This window comes from Musca vetustissima, unplaced genomic scaffold (assembly GCF_032173495.1).
Source record: "Musca vetustissima isolate MV318-11 ecotype Yass unplaced genomic scaffold, APGP_CSIRO_Mvet_v1 utg2062, whole genome shotgun sequence".
Classification (NCBI taxonomy): domain Eukaryota; kingdom Metazoa; phylum Arthropoda; class Insecta; order Diptera; family Muscidae; genus Musca; species Musca vetustissima.
In genome coordinates, this window is record NW_026888565.1 from 36213 (window position 1) to 59526 (window position 23314).

A 23314-nucleotide genomic window follows, 5' to 3' on the forward strand; every position below is an offset into this window, starting at 1 on the left:
TCTGGGACCATCTATATATAAAAAGATATATGAAAACTTCTGTTAATTTACAGATATATGAAGCCTACTGATTTCTAATGTAAACTGTTAATATAGGGAAGATATATGAGATTTTCTGTAAATCTGAGAGTTTCTGTTAATTTACAGAAGACCTCTGAGAGAGAGTATTTATGAAGGATAACCAACTCGTTTCCACAAAACACATTTTTCCTAATTTAAGTTCTCCAAGTTCTCACTTAGGCACCATTTCCAATTTGTATTTGTAAAAGCTTACTGAAAGATGCATTAACAAATGCAATACAATATTGCAACTTATATAGCTTACCAACCAACCATCTTCAGACCTCCTCAACATCTTCCCTCTATCTTCCAAAATACACGTTTACACGTTTCAATTTGACTTGGGGTTTTTTGCAATTTTATGGTTATGTTGTTGTTGTTTTTTTTCTTTCTGTTTTTCTGCGGTTAAATCTAGCATCTCTGCTATCAGTAGCAACAACAAAATTACTATTGCAATGCCATTTACAAGACAGACACCCACATATACCGAACTACATTATATAATAGACATCGACATCAGTAAGCCGAGAGAAAATGTTGAAAATTGAAAAATAGTTGCCAAACATTAGGTTGGTTAGCAAAAAGGGGGAAACATTTCATTTGGGTGTATGGAGGATTATATTTGGCTGATTTTTGGGTTACAAAAATCCCCAGCTAGTTTATGGGGCATAATAACTTCTAAGAGAATTATAAAATAGATATTCAGAGGCTCTCTGTTGTTTACATAGGATCTCAGTATGTTTATATACAGAATACAATTAAATACTGTTAATCTTTCTGTTAATCCGAAAAAAATCCGGGTAGGATATATTTTAATATGCATTAGACCTTTGATACATTCTGTAATCTTACAGAAGAACATTGAGGGTTTCTGTTAAAGTACAGAGCGCATTCTACACAAGACCTCTGATGCCTACTGTTAATATACCGAAGAATTCTGAGACCTTCTGTTAATTACAGATGACCTCTAAAATTGTCTGTTAATATCATGAATGCATCTAAGAACCTCTTGTTAATATACAGAAGACCTTTTGTATCTACTATTAATATTCAGACTATATCTGAGGTTTATGTTACTCTGAGAACTTCTGTTAATTTACCGAAGACCTCTTATATGTACTATTAATATTCAGACGATATCTGAGGTTTATGTTAATCTGAGAACTTCTGTTATTTTATAGAAGAACTCTGATGTCTACTGTTAATATACAGAAGATCTCTGAGGCTCTCTTTTATAATAAGAATACTACTGTTAAAATACTGAAAACCTCTGATGGGTACTGTTAATATACAGAAGACTCCTAATACCTCAGAAGACCTCTGATGTCCACTGTTAATATACAGAATATATATATGAGGTTTTTTTGTAAATCTGAGAACTTATGTTCCCATAGAAGGGGAAGGCCACGAACTAGATGGAAAGGCCAAGTAGAAAACAAAATTGGAGGACATGCGCACAAGACCGACCCGCTTGAAAGTCTTTTTTAAGCTCGACTTATGGAACAACCGTTCTGTAGCAAGCCAGCTAAGTAAGTAAGAGAACTTATGTTAATTTACAGAAGACATATGATGTCTACTGTTAATGTACAGAAGACCTCTGATGTAAACTGTTAATATACAGAAGATATCTGAGATTTTCTTTTAATCTGAGAGCTTCTGTTAATTTACAGAAGACCTCCGATGTTAATTAATTATTAATGGTGATATATAGAAGATATTATGATTTCTGTTAAGAAATTTAAGATACCTGAATCACTCTGTTAACACAAATAAGACCAAAGTGGACTTCTGTTAATACTCAGGAATCGACCGTGGGCTTTTCTAGACATTTGTGTTGCCTTTTTTATACAGAAGAACTCTGCGATTAATAAACGTCTGATAAGAAATTTAAGATACCTGAATCATTCTGTTAACACAAATAAGACCCAAGAGGACTTCTGTTAATACTCAGGAGTCGACTGTGGGTTTTTTCTAAAATTTTGTGTGGCCTTTTTTATACCGAAGAGCTTTGCAATTAATAAACGCTTGATAACATAAATTTTAAACCTTCTATAAATAACAAATTTATAATTCTGTTAATTTACAGAAGACCTCTGAATACTTCTGTTAGTCTACAGAAGACCCTATGTTAAAGGTACATAAGACCATTTTTCATTGTGTAATTGTACGAATGTTACTAAGGAAGAGGACCCTGAGGCCTTCAGAATACATTTCAAGGTATCTGTTAATATTTTAAAATATTGGTAAGATCTGTTTTCAATTCAGAGATTGGTTAGGAACCAATCTACTATTTTTCATATTCCTTTCACTACACCATTGAAGCCCACTGTTGGTATACTGAAAAACTAATAACTTCTGTTTTCCATCCTTACCCCCTGTAAACATAAGTTTGTGAGTTTTGTAAAAATGGAGGTTTGCCTTTTTTTGTTCCTCTACCAGCAGCAGCCAGCCCCAGCACCCTAACCAACCTACCTTATTATAAAGACTTAATTTCAAAATGTGGTTTATGTGTTTTCTAGCCTATGTCAGTCAGCTAGGTCGTAGTTCAGAATCCGTTGTAGAATTTACAAAGTTTTTAAAATAATAAAAAAAAAACTAGGCTAGCAAGTTGTAGAATAACTTTATTTAAGATAATGAAAATCCTTTGGCCTTGACTTGAATTTAAAGAATACTAAAAAAACAAAGAAATCGGAATGAAATGTAAACACATGAATTATGGTGTACCAGTTGCGAAAGTATAGAAATGAAATAATGATGCGACAGAGTAAATAATATAATCCATAAAAAGAAAATTTATATATGAAAATTCATACACCTGCAGGAGGTGTTTCATATATAGACAAAAACAGGTTTAGGTATTAAAAAATATTTTTTAAGACTATCAGAACTAAAACTATGGCTACCATATCCCCCCTATCCATGTACCAAAAACTACAGGGTTGATACAAGTGACACCTACTAAAAATGAGGTCATTCCAATGCTCTGATGGTGACAACCCCCTTAAGTGAGTTCGTTTAACGCTTTCACAAAATGTTGATGCACAGACCTTTAATGAGTTCCCGTTCTGAATGTTTCAACAATGGCGATGAAATGAGGCCATGAGGTGGGAGACCCACCCAGTTACACCATTGTCAAGTTGTGTCTTTTGTAGAGGAAGTAGATACACGATTGCCAGTGTTCTAGTGTTGTGTTCACGTTGACAGGACATGTCAGCTTTTGAAACTTTTCCCAAAAGTTTGAAAGTTTGAAGTATGCCGCGACCTCTCAATTATTCATGTGAAACTGGTCTGAATTTTTGTAATGAGAAGTGTCCAGAGCCCAAAAGATAAGGACGCGATGGAGTGATGGAATGGAGAAGGTAAACATTTCACCAACCAGCATTGGGACTTTGCGAGCTTTTAATGAGCAGATGGTGGCATTGTTCAGTCAACACTTCAAAACATTCACTGGTGACAAAGGCATGCAAAATTGCACTAGGAGTGGTGCGGGGACAATAGTTCATTAAGTAGTAGTTGCTGTTGTTGTAGTTGACGTTTTGTCTAAATGCAGTTATTTTTGCAATTAATGTCACTTCTCCAGTTGTTGTCTACAAGGGTTTCATTCTCTCCATTCGCTGGGGGGATGTCGTGAACATCGTTGTGCTTTTCTTTTACACTCGAACAGTTTTATGTAGTTGGGAGAATGGTTTGTAGTTTTTGCAGTGTGACGGTTGGTGATGGTGGGCGTTATAGATTTCTGCCGTTAGGGTCACAAATGTAAAACAAGGATTGGATTTCTTAGATACGATTTTTTTTAATTAAGAAACTTTAATAAACAATCTCAGCTGGAGTTTTCTTTTCTAATTAATTGGTAAACAGGCATTGGAGAATGAGTTGTGCAAACTATGAAGGAAATTTTTTAAAGTGATAGAAAAACAGAGTCAATTAAAAACATATAAAACTTTAAACAAAATTCTGTAAAAAATCCACGCCTCATATGGACCCTTTCAAAAATATTTTGTAAAAAATCCACGCCTCATATAGACCCTTTCAAAAATATTCTGTAAAAAATCGACGCAAATTTTAGACCCTTTCAAAAATATTCTTTAAAAAATCCACCCCTCATATAGACCCTTTCAAAAATATTCTTTAAGAAATACACGCCTCATATAGACCCTTTCAAAAATATTCTTTAAAAAATCCACGCCTCATATAGACCCTTTCAAAAATATTATTTGAAAAACCACGCCTAAAAAAATTCGTTAAAAAATATCCAAACTTTTAAAAAATACACTTAAAGATTTAAATATGCCTCTGGATATTTATAATTCTCCATAAATCGTGCTTATCCTGATCTCAGAATCTTTGTTTTTAATTTCATTGAAAATTCATATCTTTTACAAAAGTAAAAAAGTTTTATAGTCACGTATTTTTGTGAAATCGGATACTTTATGCAGGCTTACCAGCAGAACTTTTTATCAACACACATTTTTCGTTTCCCTCTTCATCATCCTGTTTTCTTCTTTTTTTCCTCTTCCATTCTTTTGACAGGTGCAAACTGTTTCCATTAGCTACCTACGGTGTCTAATAGAACATGTACGCTGCTATTTATTGGATCGTGATATTGAACTTATCTACTATACCATACGCAAGTCAAGTGATGTGCTGACACGTGACCCCATGCAATTGGGAGCCCAGGTAAGTGGAACATGACAAAGAAATACAAATAAATGAAGAAGAAAAAGAAGAACATTTTCTCTCATCAGAATTTTCGTGTAATTGCAACATTTATGTGTGTGTTTTCCCTTTTTTCATTCCCCCATTTTCCTCCAGCTAATAGCCTGGTTAAGGCCAATCAGTGAACATGATGAAAATGACACATCACTATTGAGTATGACAGTGCGTTCTGCCACAGCCTGGTGTGATGGTTATACGGTGCCATTATTGGTGCCGCTAACGGGTTGGCTGCCCGCACCACTGCCATCGCAAATACGCACAATGACGGTGTCCGGAACGGGACCGATACGTGACATCTGTGTAGCACCAACCAAACAGCATCTAATTTTGGCCACCAAATCCGGTGATGTCCAATTGTGGCACATTATGAGCAATTCATTGGATCACATATTTAAAGGTAATTATTTTGGGGAGAAAATTGACGAAGCAATTAGACATACATGCAAGGATTCCATTTTTCAAGGCCTATAAGAGGCGTGGATTTTTAAAAAATATTTTCTTAAGGTATGGATTTATTAAAAAAGGCGCGGATGTTTTAAAGAATATTTTTCAAGGTCCATCAAAAGCTTCGATTTTTAAAGAATATTTTTTCAGGGTCTATAAAAGGCGTGACTTTATTGAAGAATATTTTTCAGGGTCTATAAAAGGAGTGGATTTATTGAAGAATATTTTTCAGGGTGTATAAAAGGTGTGGATTTATTAAAGAATATTTTCAGGGTCTTCCCTAGGCGTGGATTTATTGAAGAATATTTTTCAGGGTCTATAAAAGGCGTCGATTTATTAAAGAATATTTTTCAGGGTCTTCCGTAGGCTTTGATTTGTTAAAGAATATTTTCAAGGTCTATAAGAGGCGTGGGTTTTTTAAAGAATATTTTTTCATAGTCCAGTATAAGCGAGGATTATTTGGTCTAGAATAGTGTTGGATATTTTATAGGATATTTTGCAGGGTCTAGTATAAGCGTGAATTTTTTGTCTAGAATAGGGTTGATTTTTTTTTAAATATTTTTCAGGGTCTATATTCCAAGAATAATTTTTCAGGGTATAGAAAAGGCGTGGATTTTTAAAAGAATATTTTTCAGGGTCTAGAATTGGCGTGGGTTAAAAAAACATTTTTTCAGGGCCTGGATTTTTAAAAGAATATTTTTCCAGTATCCAGCATAGGCGTAGAGATTTCAAAGATTAGATTAGCCGAGATTACATTCTCCCCCCGAAAATAACATGCTTCTCCCTTCCTATATAATTTTGTTAAGAGGTCACGTCCATTTGTTGGAATTAAACTAATTATGTACAGACATTTCCAGGAGAACACTAGTAATTTTGATAATTTTCCTCATTAAAGTTGTAAAAAGTTTTTTTGCTCCAAAAAAGGACAAACCTTGGATGGGAGGGTCATCATTAAATTCCCATCCAAGCGAAACGGCAATGATTATCACTAAATTTGTTGTTGGTTATTAAATTACATGTACACATACGCACACACACACACATGCATGTCTCATGCCTTTAATTGACTTCCGTTTCCTTTATCCTGATTGTAGTTTGTGTGTGTGCTCATGTGTATACATATATGTGTGTGTCTGTGTGTGTAATCAATTCCTTTGTCTAACTGTTGTATTTATCTATCCGTTGTCCACACATTCTTTTCCAGGTCATACAGCGGCGGTCACGTGCCTGCTGGTAGCACCACAATCAGAACTATTATTGACCGGTTCCGAAGATGGCACTGTGATTGTATGGAACGTGACAAGCCGTGAATTGAAAACTCACATTAAGTAAGTATGTCACAGTATGTTGTCCTATTTGGGTGACGAGGATGGGGGGAGTGGGTGTTGGGTTTTTTTGCATTTGCAAGTCAATATTTATATATTTTTCTTCTATTGTCCTTCCTTTTCTCCCCCTCTCTCTTCCTCTTCTTTAGATCCAATACTTCGATTGTTACAAGTGTAGCTGCTGGTGTTAATAACACAATGGTCATCAATGGCAGTGAGGATTCGACCATTGTTATATCGGATATCAATAGTGGAAAATTGGTAAGTTGCAATTTTGAAAAAAAAAACAGTAAGGAAAGTAGTAAATTCCGACGGGGCCGAATATATGATACCCTTCTCCTTTTTGAGTATATTCCACAGATGAATCCTAACAGACGTCGTATTTTTATAGGGCTAGTAAAAGAAATTGGATCCATAAACATGTCATTCTGCAGCCGATACTAAATTTTTCATTTGGTCAGATATAGAAGCTATATCTAAATCTGAACTGATTTTCAGGAATCTTAAAACACATCATTCCAGATCTAATTCATTACGCTGTGCCCAATTTCGTGCAAATCGAAAGATATATAGGGTCTTTGATGGACCATTTACATTAAATCGGACGAAAGTATATAGGGGGCTATATCTAAATCTGAACCGATTTTCACGAAACTTAACACACATCATTCTAGACCTAATTCATTACGCTGTGCCAAATTCCGTGCAAATCGAAAGATATATAGGGACTTTGATGGACCATTTACATTAAATCGGACAAAAATATATATATGGGAGCTATATCTAAATCTGAACCGATTCTTCCCAATTTCAATAGGTTTCCCAAGTTCAAGCGTGGATTTTTAAGGAACAACACAAGGCGTGGATTTTTTAAAGAATATTTGTTTTCAAAGGACCACCACAAGGCGTGGATTTTTTAAAGCATATTTTTTTCAAGGGCCAACACAAGGCGTGGATTTTTTAAAGAATATTTTTTTCAAGGAACAACACAAGGCGTGGATTTTTTAAAGAATATTTTTTCAAGGACCACCACAAGGCGTGGATTTTTTAAAGAATATTTTTTCAAGGACCAACACAAGGCGTGGATTTTTTAAAGAATATTTTTTCAAGGACCACCACATGGCGTGGATTTTTTAAAGAATATTTTATCAAAAGACCACCACAAGGCGTGGATTTTTTAAAGAATATTTTATCAAAAGACCACCACAAGGCGTCGATTTTTTAAAGAATATTTTATCAAAAGATCACCACAAGGCGTGGATTTTTTAAAGAATATTTTTTCAAGGACTAATTAAATGAAATAACTTTGCTTCATTTAGCTTTGTATCATTCTTCTTCTTCTCTACACTTTCTTTCCTCCCACAAATCTCAGATCACATCTCAGTAAATAATTCATTGTCACCTGACCGATTGACTGCGTGACTCCCTTTTTGCCTACATATTCCAAGAAATTTTATCGCATGTTGAATATGCGTCATTTCCAAAAATAAGCATAGCCAGGCGTCAAGTGACTTCGGTTTTAAAACACTTGATTTGTGGCGGTGGGTTCTGTTCGGCATTCCATGAAATCAGGTCTCTTCAATTCTCGAGATGTTTATCGTTTAAATGAGACACCTGCGTATCACTTTTGGTGGTAAACTTATTCCCATTTCGGGGTGGGTAGTGAAATATGGTTTTCTTTTCCACCGAAAGCATTCGCACTGGCATTTTTCAAATTCCTTGGAGATATTGACAAAGTGATAACAAATGTTCGGCAAGTTATGTCGTTTCGTGTGATACAAATTTTCTAAATAAATTTATTTGAAGTACACAAAATTTTAAATGACAATTTTTCAAAAAAGAACTGTAGAGTAAAATTCGGACGGGTCGGAAAAGGAGCCTATAATCCGGTCTACACCTATAAATTGATCGTATAATTACAAATTGTTTGAATACTTAACAAATGTTCCCCTTGAGCATTGGAGATTGCGGGTTTGGTTGTTTTCCCCCCTTAATTTTTTTACAAACTAGAACTCGAAAGTAAAAGTTTAAAAATCCTTTGTTTTCACATTCTTCATCGTTTCCTCACACCTCAAATGAAAGAATTTCCATGAAAAATCTTTGCAAATTTTTCCTTTTTTCCATTTCAGTTCTTTAAATTGCTTTGATTAAGTTTATCACTTTTAGTTGTCTTCATTTTTTCTTCGTTTCATTTAATTTTGTGAAACAAAGTGACTGCCTGACGCTGGCTGGCTGATGGACGGACGAACTCAGAGACTGGCTGAATGTGTCGTCTAAGTGTTTTTAGTTACTTTTCTTTTGATTCCTTTTGTCTTAAGGCAAAACAATGACAATTCCAGTTTATTATGACACAGACAATGATGGCAGCAGTTGCCGTCTCTCCATCACATAATCTCCTCAGTCTTATGCACACAGAGAGAAGTCAGTCATTTGGAAATGTCAAACAGATCTCCACTCGAGATAATGTATTTTTATTTTCGGGTAATAACATTAAAGACAATTGTCTTAACTAAACTCCATGAAATGTCATGAAGATAAACCAGCCAGCCAGCCAAACAGCCATCGAGCGAGCTAACGTGTTTAAATGGATTTTGTGAGGAAGATGCTGGCACTTTGCTGGAGGAGGTAGCTTTTAGTTAAATGGGGTTAAATATGGGAAAACATTTTTAGATATTTAAATTTAAGAAACAGAGGAAGTCTTAAAATCCCTAGGTTTCAAGAACTTTTTGTGATAGGCATTGAAAAAGTATTCCTTAAAAAATCCACGCCTCTTATGGCCCCTGAAAAAGTAGTCTTTAAAAAATCCACGCCTCATATGGACCCTGAAAAAGTATTCCTTAAAAAATCCACGCCTCTTATGGACCCTGAAAAAGTATTCTTTAAAAAATCCACGCCTCAAAGAGACCCTGAAAAAGTATTCTTTAAAAAATCCACGCCTCATATGGATCCTGAAAAAGTATTCTTTAAAAAATCCACGCCTCATATGGATCCTGAAAAAGTATTCTTTAAAAAATCCACGCCTCATATGGACCCTGAAAAAGTATTCTTTAAAAAATCCACGCCTCATATGGACCCTGAAAAAGTATTCTTTAAAAAATCCACGCCTCATATGGACCCTGAAAAAGTATTCTTTAAAAAATCCACGCCTCATATGGACCCTGAAAAAGTATTCTTTAAAAAATCCACGCCTCATATGGATCCTGAAAAAGTATTCTTTAAAAAATCCACGCCTCAAAGAGACCCTGAAGAAATATTCTTTAAAAAATCCACGCCTCATATGGACCCTGAAAAAGTATTCTTTAAAAAATCCACGCCTCATATGGACCCTGAAAAAGTATTCTTTAAAAAATCCACGCCTCATATGGACCCTGAAAAAGTATTCTTTAAAAAATCCACGCCTCATATGGACCCTGAAAAAGTATTCTTTAAAAAATCCACGCCTCATATGGACCCTGAAAAAGTATTCTTTAAAAAATCCACGCCTCATATGGACCCTGAAAAAGTATTCTTTAAAAAATCCACGCCTCATATGGACCCTGAAAAAGTATTCTTTAAAAAATCCACGCCTCGCAAAGACCCTGAAAAAGTATTCTTTAAAAATCCACGCCTCATATGGACCCTGAAAAAGTATTCTTTAAAAAATCCACGCCTCATATGGACCCTGAAAAAGTATTCTTTAAAAAATCCACGCCTCGCAAAGACCCTGAAAAAGTATTCTTTAAAAATCCACGCCTCATATGGACCCTGAAAAAATATTCTTTAAAAAATCCATCCTTGAAAAAATACTCTATAACAAAATCCTCGCCTAAGTCAGCTCTTCAAAAAAATTTTTATTAAAGAAAAGTCCACCTCTCTGATTTGCATGGCACTTCCATGGCCCATGCGCAACAAATTTGTTTTGCCAAACTTTTCTTTGACATTTAATTATTTGAATAACTAATACTTTTCGTAATTCAATTAATGTCTGCTAATATTATGTTACACATACCCACACACATATATTAATTAGTTAATCACCGTGATTGTCACTTTTATATAATTTTTCTTAATTCGTATTTCACCTTCTTCGAAAAGTTTTCTAATTTTAACAAAACATAAAGTTAATTATTTTGTGACACATTAAATCGTCTAATGTGGTGGATGGCAGGAAAATCGTGGAAATACCTTTGTTTTGTGTTTTTGACAAAAGACTTTGTACACACACACACACCGCCAATTCACATTGGGCGGATTAAGTGACATTTACCCAGAGTGGCATTTTTTGGTTCAGCGGTGTGGCACGAACATGTCTGTACACGACAAGGTAGTTACTTCACACACGGCAACACACACAGCAATTTTTTTCATATAATTTAAGAATTTTGTGGTTTTTTGAGCAAAGCGAAAGAAGAATCGGTATTTATTTTTTACGTAAATTATTTGGTAATGATTTTCTTGCATGTAAAATAATAATAAAATATTATTTTTGTTTCATAACTATTTTGCATTACAAATTATGTAGAAAATTCGGTTATTTATGAAAATTATTAAAAAAAATGTATTCACGAAAATGTGGAGATTTTTAGAGAATATTTTTAAGGACCTGCAGAGGCGTTTAAGTGAGGCGTGAATTTATTAATAAATATTTTTCAAGGCTAATTACTAGGCGTGGATTTATTAAATGAGGCGTGGATTTGTTAAAGAATATTTTTTCAAGGGCCAACTGAGGCGTGGATTTATTAAAGAATATTTTTTCAAGGGCCAACTGAGGCGTGGATTTATTAAAGAATATTTTTCAAGGGCCAACTGAGGCGTGGATTTATTAAAGAATATTTTTCAAGGGCCAACTGAGGCGTGGATTTATTAAAGAATATTTTTCAAGGGCCAACTGAGGCGTGGATTTATTAAAGAATATTTTTCAAGGGCCAACTGAGGCGTGGATTTATTAAAGAATATTTTTCAAGGGCCAACTGAGGCGTGGATTTATTAAAGAATATTTTTCAAGGGCCAACTGAGGCGTGGATTTATTAAAGAATATTTTTCAAGGGCCAACTGAGGCGTGGATTTATTAAAGAATATTTTTCAAGGGCCAACTGAGGCGTGGATTTATTAAAGAATATTTTTCAAGGGCCAACTGAGGCGTGGATTTATTAAAGAATATTTTTCAAGGGCCAACTGAGGCGTGGATTTATTAAAGAATATTTTTCAAGGGCCAACTGAGGCGTGGATTTATTAAAGAATATTTTTCAAGGGCCAACTGAGGCGTGGATTTATTAAAGAATATTTTTCAAGGGCCAACTGAGGCGTGGATTTATTAAAGAATATTTTTCAAGGGCCAACTGAGGCGTGGATTTATTAAAGAATATTTTTCAAGGGCCAACTGAGGCGTGGATTTATTAAAGAATATTTTTCAAGGGCCAACTGAGGCGTGGATTTATTAAAGAATATTTTTCAAGGGCCAACTGAGGCGTGGATTTATTAAAGAATATTTTTCAAGGGCCAACTGAGGCGTGGATTTATTAAAGAATATTTTTCAAGGGCCAACTGAGGCGTGGATTTATTAAAGAATATTTTTCAAGGGCCAACTGAGGCGTGGATTTATTAAAGAATATTTTTCAAGGGCCAACTGAGGCGTGGATTTATTAAAGAATATTTTTCAAGGGCCAACTGAGGCGTGGATTTATTAAAGAATATTTTTCAAGGGCCAACTGAGGCGTGGATTTATTAAAGAATATTTTTCAAGGGCCAACTGAGGCGTGGATTTATTAAAGAATATTTTTCAAGGGCCAACTGAGGCGTGGATTTATTAAAGAATATTTTTCAAGGGCCAACTGAGGCGTGGATTTTTTAAAGAATATTTTTCAAGGGCCAACTGAGGCGTGGATTTATTAAAGAATATTTTTCAAGGGCCAACTGAGGCGTGGATTTTTTAAAGAATATTTTTCAAGGGCCAACTGAGGCGTGGATTTATTAAAGAATATTTTTCAAGGGCCAACTGAGGCGTGGATTTATTAAAGAATATTTTTCAAGGGCCAACTGAGGCGTGGATTTATTAAAGAATATTTTTCAAGGGCCAACTGAGGCGTGGATTTTTTAAAGAATATTTTTCAAGGGCCAACTGAGGCGTGGATTTATTAAAGAATATTTTTCAAGGGCCAACTGAGGCGTGGATTTATTAAAGAATATTTTTCAAGGGCCAACTGAGGCGTGGATTTATTAAAGAATATTTTTCAAGGGCCAACTGAGGCGTGGATTTATTAAAGAATATTTTTCAAGGGCCAGCTGAGGCGTGGATTTATTAACAGAATATTTTTCAAGGGCCAACTGAGGCGTGGATTTATTAAAGAATATTTTTCAAGGGCCAACTGAGGCGTGGATATTAAAGAATTACAAAGGGTTAAAGAATATTTTTCAAGGGCCAACTGAGGCGTGGATTTATTAAAGAATATTTTTCAAGGGCCAACTGAGGCGTGGATTTATTAAAGAATATTTTTCAAGGGCCAACTGAGGCGTGGATTTATTAAAGAATATTTTTCAAGGGCCAACTGAGGCGTGGATTTATTAAAGAATATTTTTCAAGGGCCAACTGACTCGTGGATTTATTAAAGAATATTTTTCTAGGGCCAACTGAGGCGTGGATTTATTAAAGAATATTTTTCAAGGGAACTGAGGCGTGGATTTATTAAAGAATATTTTTCAAGGGGCCAACTGAGGCGTGGATTTATTAAAGAATATTTTTCAAGGGCCAACTGAGGCGTGGATTTATTAAAGAATATTTTTCAAGGGCCAACTGAGGCGTGGATTTATTAAAGAATATTTTTCAAGGGCCAACTGAGGCGTGGATTTATTAAAAATATTTTTCAAGGGCCAACTGAGGCGTGGATTTATTAAAGAATATTTTTCAAGGGCCAACTGAGGCGTGGATTTATTAAAGAATATTTTTCAAGGGCCAACAGGCGTGGATTTTCGATAAGAAGTAATTTTCAAGGGCCAACTGAGGCGTGGATTTATTAAAGAATATTTTTCAAGGGCCAACTGAGGCGTGGATTTATATCCAAAGAATATTTTTCAAGGGCCAACTGAGGCGTGGATTTATTAAAGAATATTTTTCAAGGGCCAACTGAGGCGGGGATTTATTAAAGAATATTTTTCAAGGGCCAACTGAGGCGTGGTTTTATTAAAGAATATTTTTCAAGGGCCAACTGAGGCGTGGATTTATTAAAGAATATTTTTCAAGGGCCAACTGACCAGTGGATTTATTAAGAATATTTTTCAAGGGCCACCAGATCATGCGATTTATTAAAGAATATTTTTCAAGGGCCAACTGAGGCGTGGATTTATTAAAGAATATTTTTCAAGGGCCAACTGAGGCGTGGATTTATTAAAGAATATTTTTCAAGGGCCAACTGAGGCGTGGATTTATTAAAGAATATTTTTCAAGGGCCAACTGAGGCGTGGATTTATTAAAGAATATTTTTCAAGGGCCAACTGAGGCGTGGATTTATTAAAGAATATTTTTCAAAGGGCCAACTGAGGCGTGGATTTATTAAAGAATATTTTTCAAGGGCCAACTGAGGCGTGGATTTATTAAAGAATATTTTTCAAGGGCCAACTGAGTCGTGGATTTATTAAAGAATAATTTTCAAGGGACAACTGATGAGGGGATTTATTAAAGAATATTTTTCAAGGGCCAACTGAGGCGTGGATTTATTAAAGAATATTTTTCAAGGGCCAACTGAGGCGTGGATTTATTAAAGAATATTTTTCAAGGGCCAACTGAGGCGTGGATTTATTAAAGAATATTTTTCAAGGGCCAACTGAGGCGTGGATTTATTAAAGAATATTTTTCAAGGGCCAACTGAGGCGTGGATTTATTAAAGAATATTTTTCAAGGGCCAACTGAGGCGTGGATTTATTAAAGAATATTTTTCAAGGGCCAACTGAGGCGTGGATTTATTAAAGAATATTTTTCAAGGGCCAACTGAGGCGTGGATTTATTAAAGAATATTTTTCAAGGGCCAACTGAGGCGTGGATTTATTAAAGAATATTTTTCAAGGGCCAACTGAGGCGTGGATTTATTAAAGAATATTTTTCAAGGGCCAACTGAGGCGTGGATTTATTAAAGAATATTTTTCAAGGGCCAACTGAGGCGTGGATTTAAAGAATATTTTTCAAGGGACAACTGAGGCGTGTATTTATTAAAGAATATTTTTCAAGGGACAACTGAGGCGTGGATTTATTAAAGAATATTTTTCAAGGGACAACTGAGGCGTGGATTTATTAAAGAATATTTTGTCATTTGTAAATAAATTGTTATTTGCAAAACTCTGCGGATCTCTTAAAGATTATACATTTATCCCGATTTGCCTTGATTATTATTTACTTAGTTGCCATGATTACATGTAAACCATTTATTTTTATGAATATTTACCTATGTTCAAACAAATGTTCGGCAATCATTAACTTATGTTCCTCTTACGTCCCTATACCCTCAAAAACACACACCCATGTAAATATTTTAAAACAAATTGAATTTTCAAAATATATATTTTCCATCCCTGGCTCAACAAACAACATGGTAAATATATTTTTGTGTTTACGGAAGTTCATAAACAAGTCCTTGATGTTTTCAAGAATCACAAAAACAGGAGGCAAACAAATCACAGGTCCTTTAAAGACACCAAAAACAAATGTGAAATATAATGTTTACTGTGTTCTTTTTATATTAGCATTTGCATACTTTGAAGTGTTTGGGTGAGTGATGTGTGTGTGCGTGCGTATGTTTGTTTATGAAAAACAAAAATCCATTTGAAAGTAGACTAAATTTACATTTACTCAAGACAAGCATACGCACACACCTTTATTTGTGCTACATACAAACAGACATTTGTTTCGAGTTTTTTTCTTTCTTTATAATATGGCATATTTATGCACATTCGCATTATCCTTTTACGCATCAAAACAATGCTGACAATGTCGTTCTTGTTTGTGTCAGTCAAGCCATCATCAGACAAACATTTGTTTTAACTTTTACACACAAACACACACTCAGAGACACGCACACAAAATACCCATCTCTTTTGTGGACTCATCTATTTGGTGGCAAAAAGGAAGCAGAAGAATTAAACAAAGAGGGTTGGCAGGTTTTGAAAGTTCTTGGGTAGGAAATTCGATAAAACATTCCCTAGAAAATATTCTTTAAAAAATTTACGCCTCTTATGGACCCTGCAAAAAATATTCTTTAACAAATCCACGCCTCTTATGGACCCTGAAAAAAAATCATTTAACAAATCCACGCCCCTTATGGACCCTGAACAAAAAATCATTTAACAAATCCACGCCTCTTATGGACCCCGAAAAAAATATTCTTTAACAAATCCACGCCTCTTATGGACCCCGAAAAAAATATTCTTTAACAAATCCACGCCTCTTATGGACCCCGAAAAAATATTCTTTAACAAATCCACGCCTCTTATGGACCCTGAAAAAAATATTCTTTAACAAATCCACACCTCTTATGGACCCCGAAAAAAATATTCTTTAACAAATCCACACCTCTTATGGACCGTGGATTTATTAAAAATATTTTTCAAAAACTAGGCCTGGATTTGCAACCTTAAAAAATTTTTTTTCAAGGGCCACTGAGGCGTGGATTTATCCACCCTGAAAAAAATTCACACCTCAAAATACCCATCTTTTGTGGAATATTTTTCAAGGGCCAAAGGAAGCGTGGATTTAACAAAAAAAAAGTTTTTTAAAGGGCCCTGAGAAAATATTTTTAAAAAATTTTTCCAGGGCCTCTTATGGACCCTGAAAAATATTTTTCAAAAAAACTGAGGCGTGGATTTGGATTAAAAAATATTTTTAACAAGGGCCACGCCTCTTATGGACCCTGAAAAAAAAAATCTCTTAAAATCCACACCTCCTATTGATCCTGAAAAAATATTCTTTTAAAATCTACACTTCTTATGGATCCTGAAAAAATATTCTTTTAAAATCCACACTCGTGGATTTAAAAAATATTTTTTAAGGGCCACGCCTTTGGATTTACTTGAAAAAAATATTCCATAAAAATCTAAACCTGGCAGCCCTGCTTACAGTCCATATGATTTGTTTAACAACCCAACATTAGTATCGTTCATAAAGAAGGTATATCCACATGTATGCATGTGTGTGTGTGATTCCTGTTCTAGATAATTTTTTGCATTTGCTTCATACTCGGTGTTATTGATGTCCTCTCCTCCTCTCCTCCACCTCCCCCTCTATTCCTCTATCATATGTGTAGACATTTTTGAACCAAGAAACATGTCTCTGTTGTGAACAGCCATAACAAATGTGTTCCTATGTAGAACATTTTTGTTTGCGAGACATCCATACACCCCCACTTCCCCTTCCCCATCTCCGCAAACCCTCACTCATAATGTTCGAAATCAACCAAGCATTCTGACATTGTTTGTAAAGCATTCATTCCTCTTGAAAGAGCCTAACTAACAACAAATCTAGAGGATTCACCTACATACATGGAAATGTTTACACACACATACACCACGACACATACATGCACATAAAGACACAAATTGGCTCACAACAATGTTAATGTTAGACGGAACATACATGTATTGCCTGAATGACTAGTTGGTTGGTTGGCTGAATGCCTGCCTGCCTGCCCGGCTGCCTAGATGAATGCTGTTGACCGGCTCAATTCAAGAGATTAGAAAACAAGAGCCCATTGAAACTGTAAAAGGATATGAAAACAATTGGGTCAGTGTCATTCTCAGATTAGTTGAAATCCTTTACTAGAAAACCAGAACGAAAAAAACACAACACAGGCTAAATCTGAAATAAAAACACAAAACCGAATTGGTTGAGATACATCCGTGATGTGGGATGAAAGACACCTTTAATGGTTTAAAGTACGGATTAGACTTCCGTTGACTACAAATCGCAAGTCGTGAATTTTTTAAAGAATATTTTTCCAGGGTCTATGTGAGGCGTGGATTTTTTAAAGAATACTTTTTCAGGGTCTATGTGAGGCGTGGATTTTTTAAAGAATACTTTTTCAGCATCTGCCTAAGGCGTGGATTTTTTAAAGAATACTTTTTCAGGGCCTATGTGAGGCGTGGATTTTTTAAAGAATACTTTTTCAGGGTCTATGTGAGGCGTGGATTTTTTAAAGAATACTATTTCAGGGTGAGGCGTGGATTTTTTAAAGAACCTTTTTCAGGCCTAAAACGGCGTGGATTTTTTAAAGAATACTTTTCGAGGCTCTACTAAAAATTGGCGCGGATTTTTTAAAGAATACTTTTTCAGGGCCAACTGAGGCGTGGATTTATTAAAGAATATTTTTCAAGGGCCAACTGAGGCGTGGATTTATTAAAGAATACTTTTTGAGGCGTGGATTTTTTAAAGAGGGCCATGTGAGGCGTGGATTTTTTAAAGAATACTTTTTAAGGGTCTATGTGAGGCGTGGATTTTTTAAAGAATACTTTTTAAGGGTCTATGTGAGGCGTGGATTTTTTAAAGAATACTTTTTAAGGGTCTATGTGAGGCGTGGATTTTTTAAAGAATACTTTTTAAGGGTCTATGTGAGGCGTGGATTTTTTAAAGAATACTTTTTAAGGGTCTATGTGAGGCGTGGATTTTTTAAAGAATACTTTTTAAGGGTCTATGTGAGGCGTGGATTTTTTAAAGAATACTTTTTGGATGTGAGGCGTGGATTTTTTAAAGAATACTTTTTCAGGGTCTATGTGAGGCGTGGATTTTTTAAAGAATACTTTTTCAGCGTCTATGTGAGGCATGGATTTTTTTAAAAGAATACTTTTTCAGGGTCTATGTGAGGCGTGGATTTTTTAAAGAATACTTTTTAAGGGTCTATGTGAGGCGTGGATTTTTTAAAGAATACTTTTTAAGGGTCTATGTGAGGCGTGGATTTTTTAAAGAATACTTTTTAAGGGTCTATGTGAGGCGTGGATTTTTTAAAGAATACTTTTTAATGGTCTATGTGAGGCGTGGATTTTTTAAAGAATACTTTTTAAGGGTCTATGTGAGGCGTGGATTTTTTAAAGAATACTTTTTCAGGGTCTATGTGAGGCGTGGATTTTTTAAAGAATACTTTTTCAGGGTCTATGTGAGGCGTGGATTTTTTAAAGAATACTTTTTCAGGGTCTATGTGAGGCGTGGATTTTTTAAAGAATACTTTTTCAGGGTCCATGTGAGGCGTGGATTTTTTAAAGAATACTTTTTCAGGGTCCATGTGAGGCGTGGATTTTTTAAAGAATGGGTTTTCAGAGTATATTATTCCGGAACAGATAGAGACATGTATTGTTTAGTTATAAAAGGCGTATAATTATTGGCAGTAATCATACGCTCCAAGGCTCTCCATAATTTGCATCAGAGAAAAATGAAACACTTCTAATTATTTAGGATTTATGCTGCTGATTTTTTCTGTAAGTATTGGATTAAAAGCCTTTACCCTGTAATCTCAAAATTGTGCCATGAGGCGTATCATAGATAACAACACTTATACGCCACATGAACTTTTGTCTGCGACACAATTTATTTTTATCGAAATGCCTTGAAATAAATAACCCAGATAATTTGTTCCCATTGAAATCTCTAAGAAAATCCTTACTATTAAAAGCACATTAAAGTGTCTGGCTGTTATTTTCGAAAAAACGAGTCCTCCTCTAATGGCGGTAATTTCGTGTAGAGGCATTTTTGAGAAAAAAACAGAAGCTAACACTTCAAGTCATTCACTCATTTGATGTTAACTATTAAGAGGTGGTGGCAAACTAAACTTTTAAGCAATTAACTTGTCTTAGCACTGTTAACTAATTACCAATTAAAGTTTAAACCAAGCATTTCGAAGCGAAGAATTCTCTTGTCAAAGTTTTCTCATTTGGTTTTGTTCATCTCGTTTATTTGTAATTTTCGCATTGCAGAGGTTGAGGTCTAATCTGTTCTTTGTCTATCACTTTAGCTTACCTTTTTCGATTCTTTCGCAACTACTTGTGTTCTTTTGTCTTAGCTGTTTTATTATTTGTTAAAAGTTTTCAGTATTTTTTTTCACTTTCGCCATCATCATCATCGTCATCGTAGATGTCATAATGGCAAACGGGCAAAAAGACAAGAAGTCCTTCAACCTCAAGAAAACAAAACATCGGAAAGAAAAGTAAACCTTGACACCAGCATCTAAACTGGTAGATAAGCTATGCGAGTGGGTAGAGGAATCAACAAAAAAGAGCAAACAAACCAACAAAAAACTTGTGTACATTTCGAAGGTGGTAAGGGGTGATGGTAAACCGTAAACCGAAAAAATAAAAACAAAAACTTGAAAAAGCCAAGTAACCGGTATAAGCCTATGGCAACATTAAGTTGTTACCTTTTCCATTGCGTTTCTGTTTGGTTTCACCAAAAAAAGAGGGGGAATAGCAGATCCATAGATCATTGCCCATTCTGTCAAGCACTACAGCATTTGAAATGTAAGCAAACATTAGCATAGTTGACATAACAATACAAACACAGAAAAAACACAAACCCCACACATCGAAAAAAAGAAACTAAGGCCAATCCTGATTGAGGGTTCTTCTGTCAGCACACACACACATTCATGTTTTTCAAAAGAAAAACAATACGCTTTCATTTTGTAGTCTTACCCCCAAAGAAAAGGACCGTTTTCAATTTCCACCCCGTTAACTTTTATGGATATAAATTGGATGAATTCGAAAATTTGCATTACAAAAACGTGAAACAAAAACAAAAAGATTTAGAGATTTAGGAATTTAAAAATAATGAAATAGGATTTAAAAACAAAAATCTCTAGTTCTAAAATTGAAGGGAAATCTTATTTCTCCGAACGTTGGTGTGTATAAGTGTTGTCATAACTTATACGCTTACGGGGATTCGGATTTTATAATGAAGTGCGCCTTGAATAATTTCTAGTTCTGAAAGGAAATATTTTTTGTAATTCTCCGAATACCTGTGTGTATTAGTGTTGTCATAACTTATACGCATACGGGGCTTCAAATTTTATAACGATCCTCTTTGGCACTGATTGGGTCCAGTAAAAATATTATTTAATAAATCAAAAATATTATTTAAAACTATATATATCCTCGCCTATTCTAAACCCTGAAAATATTCTTAGAAAATGCACGCCTGATATTTGAAACCTCTAGACGTCAGCCAATATTACTAATATCCAGTACAGCCCTTCTAATTACTTGTCCAGATTCCCTTCACCGTGGGTTGTGTTGTGATGTTCGGCTTTCAATTGTCGGTCCACTGCATCATCCAATCAATATTATTATCTGATCATCACCCAAAATTATAGGCGTTATCCTTGACCATACCTGGATCCTCATGGAAAATTTTAAAGCGATCAGCGCCATATTTCCGCCTCTAGTGTGGTAATGTGTGACTAAATAATATCAGAATACGTAAGCACCTCTAAATATTTAAGTGTAACTCCCACATCCAAGTACATACTACAATGTAATTGGTATAAATTTAAAGGCCATCCACTCCTCTAGCAACTTCTCGGGTCTATGTCCTTCAGGAGTAAATATATACGCCATGGAATACAAATTTTGTCATTTTTCACACGAAAGTCAGGGTCCATTTGACCCGCTAAATATTGACCGATCTTTATCAAAACAGTCATGCATATTATTTGGCCCGATCTCCTTTACCATGTAAAAATTCGCGATGTTTGGACTAGAAAATCAGAAAAAAATTTAGTTTTTTTCCATTGCATCACCTAAATATTAACCGATCTTTAACGAAAACAATATGGGTCTTCATTGACCAGAACCCTAAAAATATTCTTTGAAAAATCCACGCCTTATGATGACCCCTAAAAATATTCTTTGAAAAATCCACGCCTTATGATGACCCCTAAAAATATTCTTTGAAAAATCCACGCCTTATGATGACCCCTAAAACTATTCTTTAGCAAATCTACGCCTGATGATGACCCCTAAAAATATTTCTTGAAAAATCCACGCCTTATGATGACTCCTAAAAATATTCTTTAACAAATCCACGACTTATTATGACCCCTAAAAATATTCTTTAACAAATCCACGCCTTATGATGACTCCTAAAAATATTCTTTAACAAATCCACGCCTTATGATGACTCCTAAAAATATTCTTTGGAAAATCCACGCCTTATGATGACCCCTAAAAATATTCTTTGGAAAATCCACGCCCTATGATGACTCCTAAAAATATTCTTTGGAAAATCCACGCCTTATGATAACCCTTAAAATTATTCTTTGAAAAATCCACGATTTTACAGTTTCTTGAAAAAATATTCTTCAAAAAATCCAGGCTTAATTTATATCCTTCAAAAAACCCTTTTAAAAAAGCATGCCACATATAGATCCTGAAAATGTTTTCTTTAAAAAATCCAGATCTGAAAATAAAAATTGTCAAAACATCCACGATATTTGTTGCGTCGTAAAATTATTATTTTCAAAATATACGTCTGATATAGGCCTTGTTCATATATCTTAAAAATATCACCTTTTCTGTTCGATGGTGCGTATGAGTATTGTCAAATGTAATACGCCCCAAATGCTTATAAAGTCCTACACCAATCACTTATTTATATGGCATAAAACTAATCTTACCTTTTTAAACTCGAATATCAGTCCCCTCTCTTGAATTTTTCCAATTCACCGGTATTTTAATCCTGAAAATAAATATAAACAAAAATTATTTATTAAACAAATAAAGCATATTTTCATTACACCATAACCAAATAATGAAGAAAATAAAGAAGGAAAAGAAACCCCTCCAAAAAAAATCAAAAAACAACAACAATTAATTGTGGGTCATAAATATCCTTAAGCCCCCAAGCATCAATAACAGGCGATGATGGGTGGCAGAATAGATGAGGAAAATTCAATATTGAACACACACTCAACTGGAGTGTATTGTTTGGAGTTGGGTGGGTGTGTATGAGTTTGTGTGTGTGTTTGAGACGATTTCATCAATAAGGATATGTTAACACTTGACTGAAATCGACACAAGAAGAAAAGAAAATCCCTTTTTGAAAGGCATCCAGCAATTATAAACTCATTTTGTTATGCCATGAAAGCAAATAAATAGATCAACATTTATTAACGAATTTCCCTTTTACCGACATGGTTATCATCAGGGGGACAGACACAAAGTAGGCAGGGAAACGCTCATCCATTTTGGTGTATTGGAATTTGTAATACAGAATTAAAACATTAATTTTTAAGGCAGCAAAAAATATAAAATTATTCATAAGGCTTCTGCAGATGGAAAAGTTCCTCCCTTGAAATATTTTCCCTCTTGAAATTTCAATCAATTTCTTCTTCATCTATGGGAGTTCCTACAAAATGATTCCTCTGCGTTGCTGCCTTGCTGTTGTCCCCGTGAACCAAAAAAACAATTTACACCTCAATTTAACTTCATTAATAGACATAATTATTTTAAATTGACTTGTAATTTGTTAACATAAAAAAAAAACTTAATTTCAATACATTGGTCTGGCCATTAAATATTTACGATATCCTAAACGCTATTCTATCCCTCCCTCATTCTTCTACGGCAAATGTATGTTAAGCTTTCCAAAGGGAAACATAAAAATTGATGTGAGGAAAATCTTCTTCGGCTGTTATTCTAGTACTCACAAAATAATCTACACCATTGTAGCCGATAATGTGCAAAAGAAAGTAAGGAATTAATCCCCTAATAGTTCATTGGGACGTAAAAGTGTTGTCAGCCATCATACGCACCAAGGGTCAATAAGATAT

At 34.7% G+C, this 23314-nt stretch overlaps 1 protein-coding gene across 1 annotated transcript in view; it reads left to right on the forward strand.

The window, feature by feature from the left end:
* LOC133336401 (protein qui-1) overlaps positions 1-23314 on the forward strand; it is a 62813-nt gene that overhangs the window by 25813 nt on the left and 13686 nt on the right. Inside the window, exons 8-11 of the mRNA XM_061544697.1 lie at positions 4591-4737; positions 4873-5173; positions 6425-6548; positions 6695-6806. Of these exons, the coding sequence (XP_061400681.1) occupies positions 4591-4737; positions 4873-5173; positions 6425-6548; positions 6695-6806 (684 nt within the window). The remainder of the gene's footprint in view (positions 1-4590; positions 4738-4872; positions 5174-6424; positions 6549-6694; positions 6807-23314) is intronic.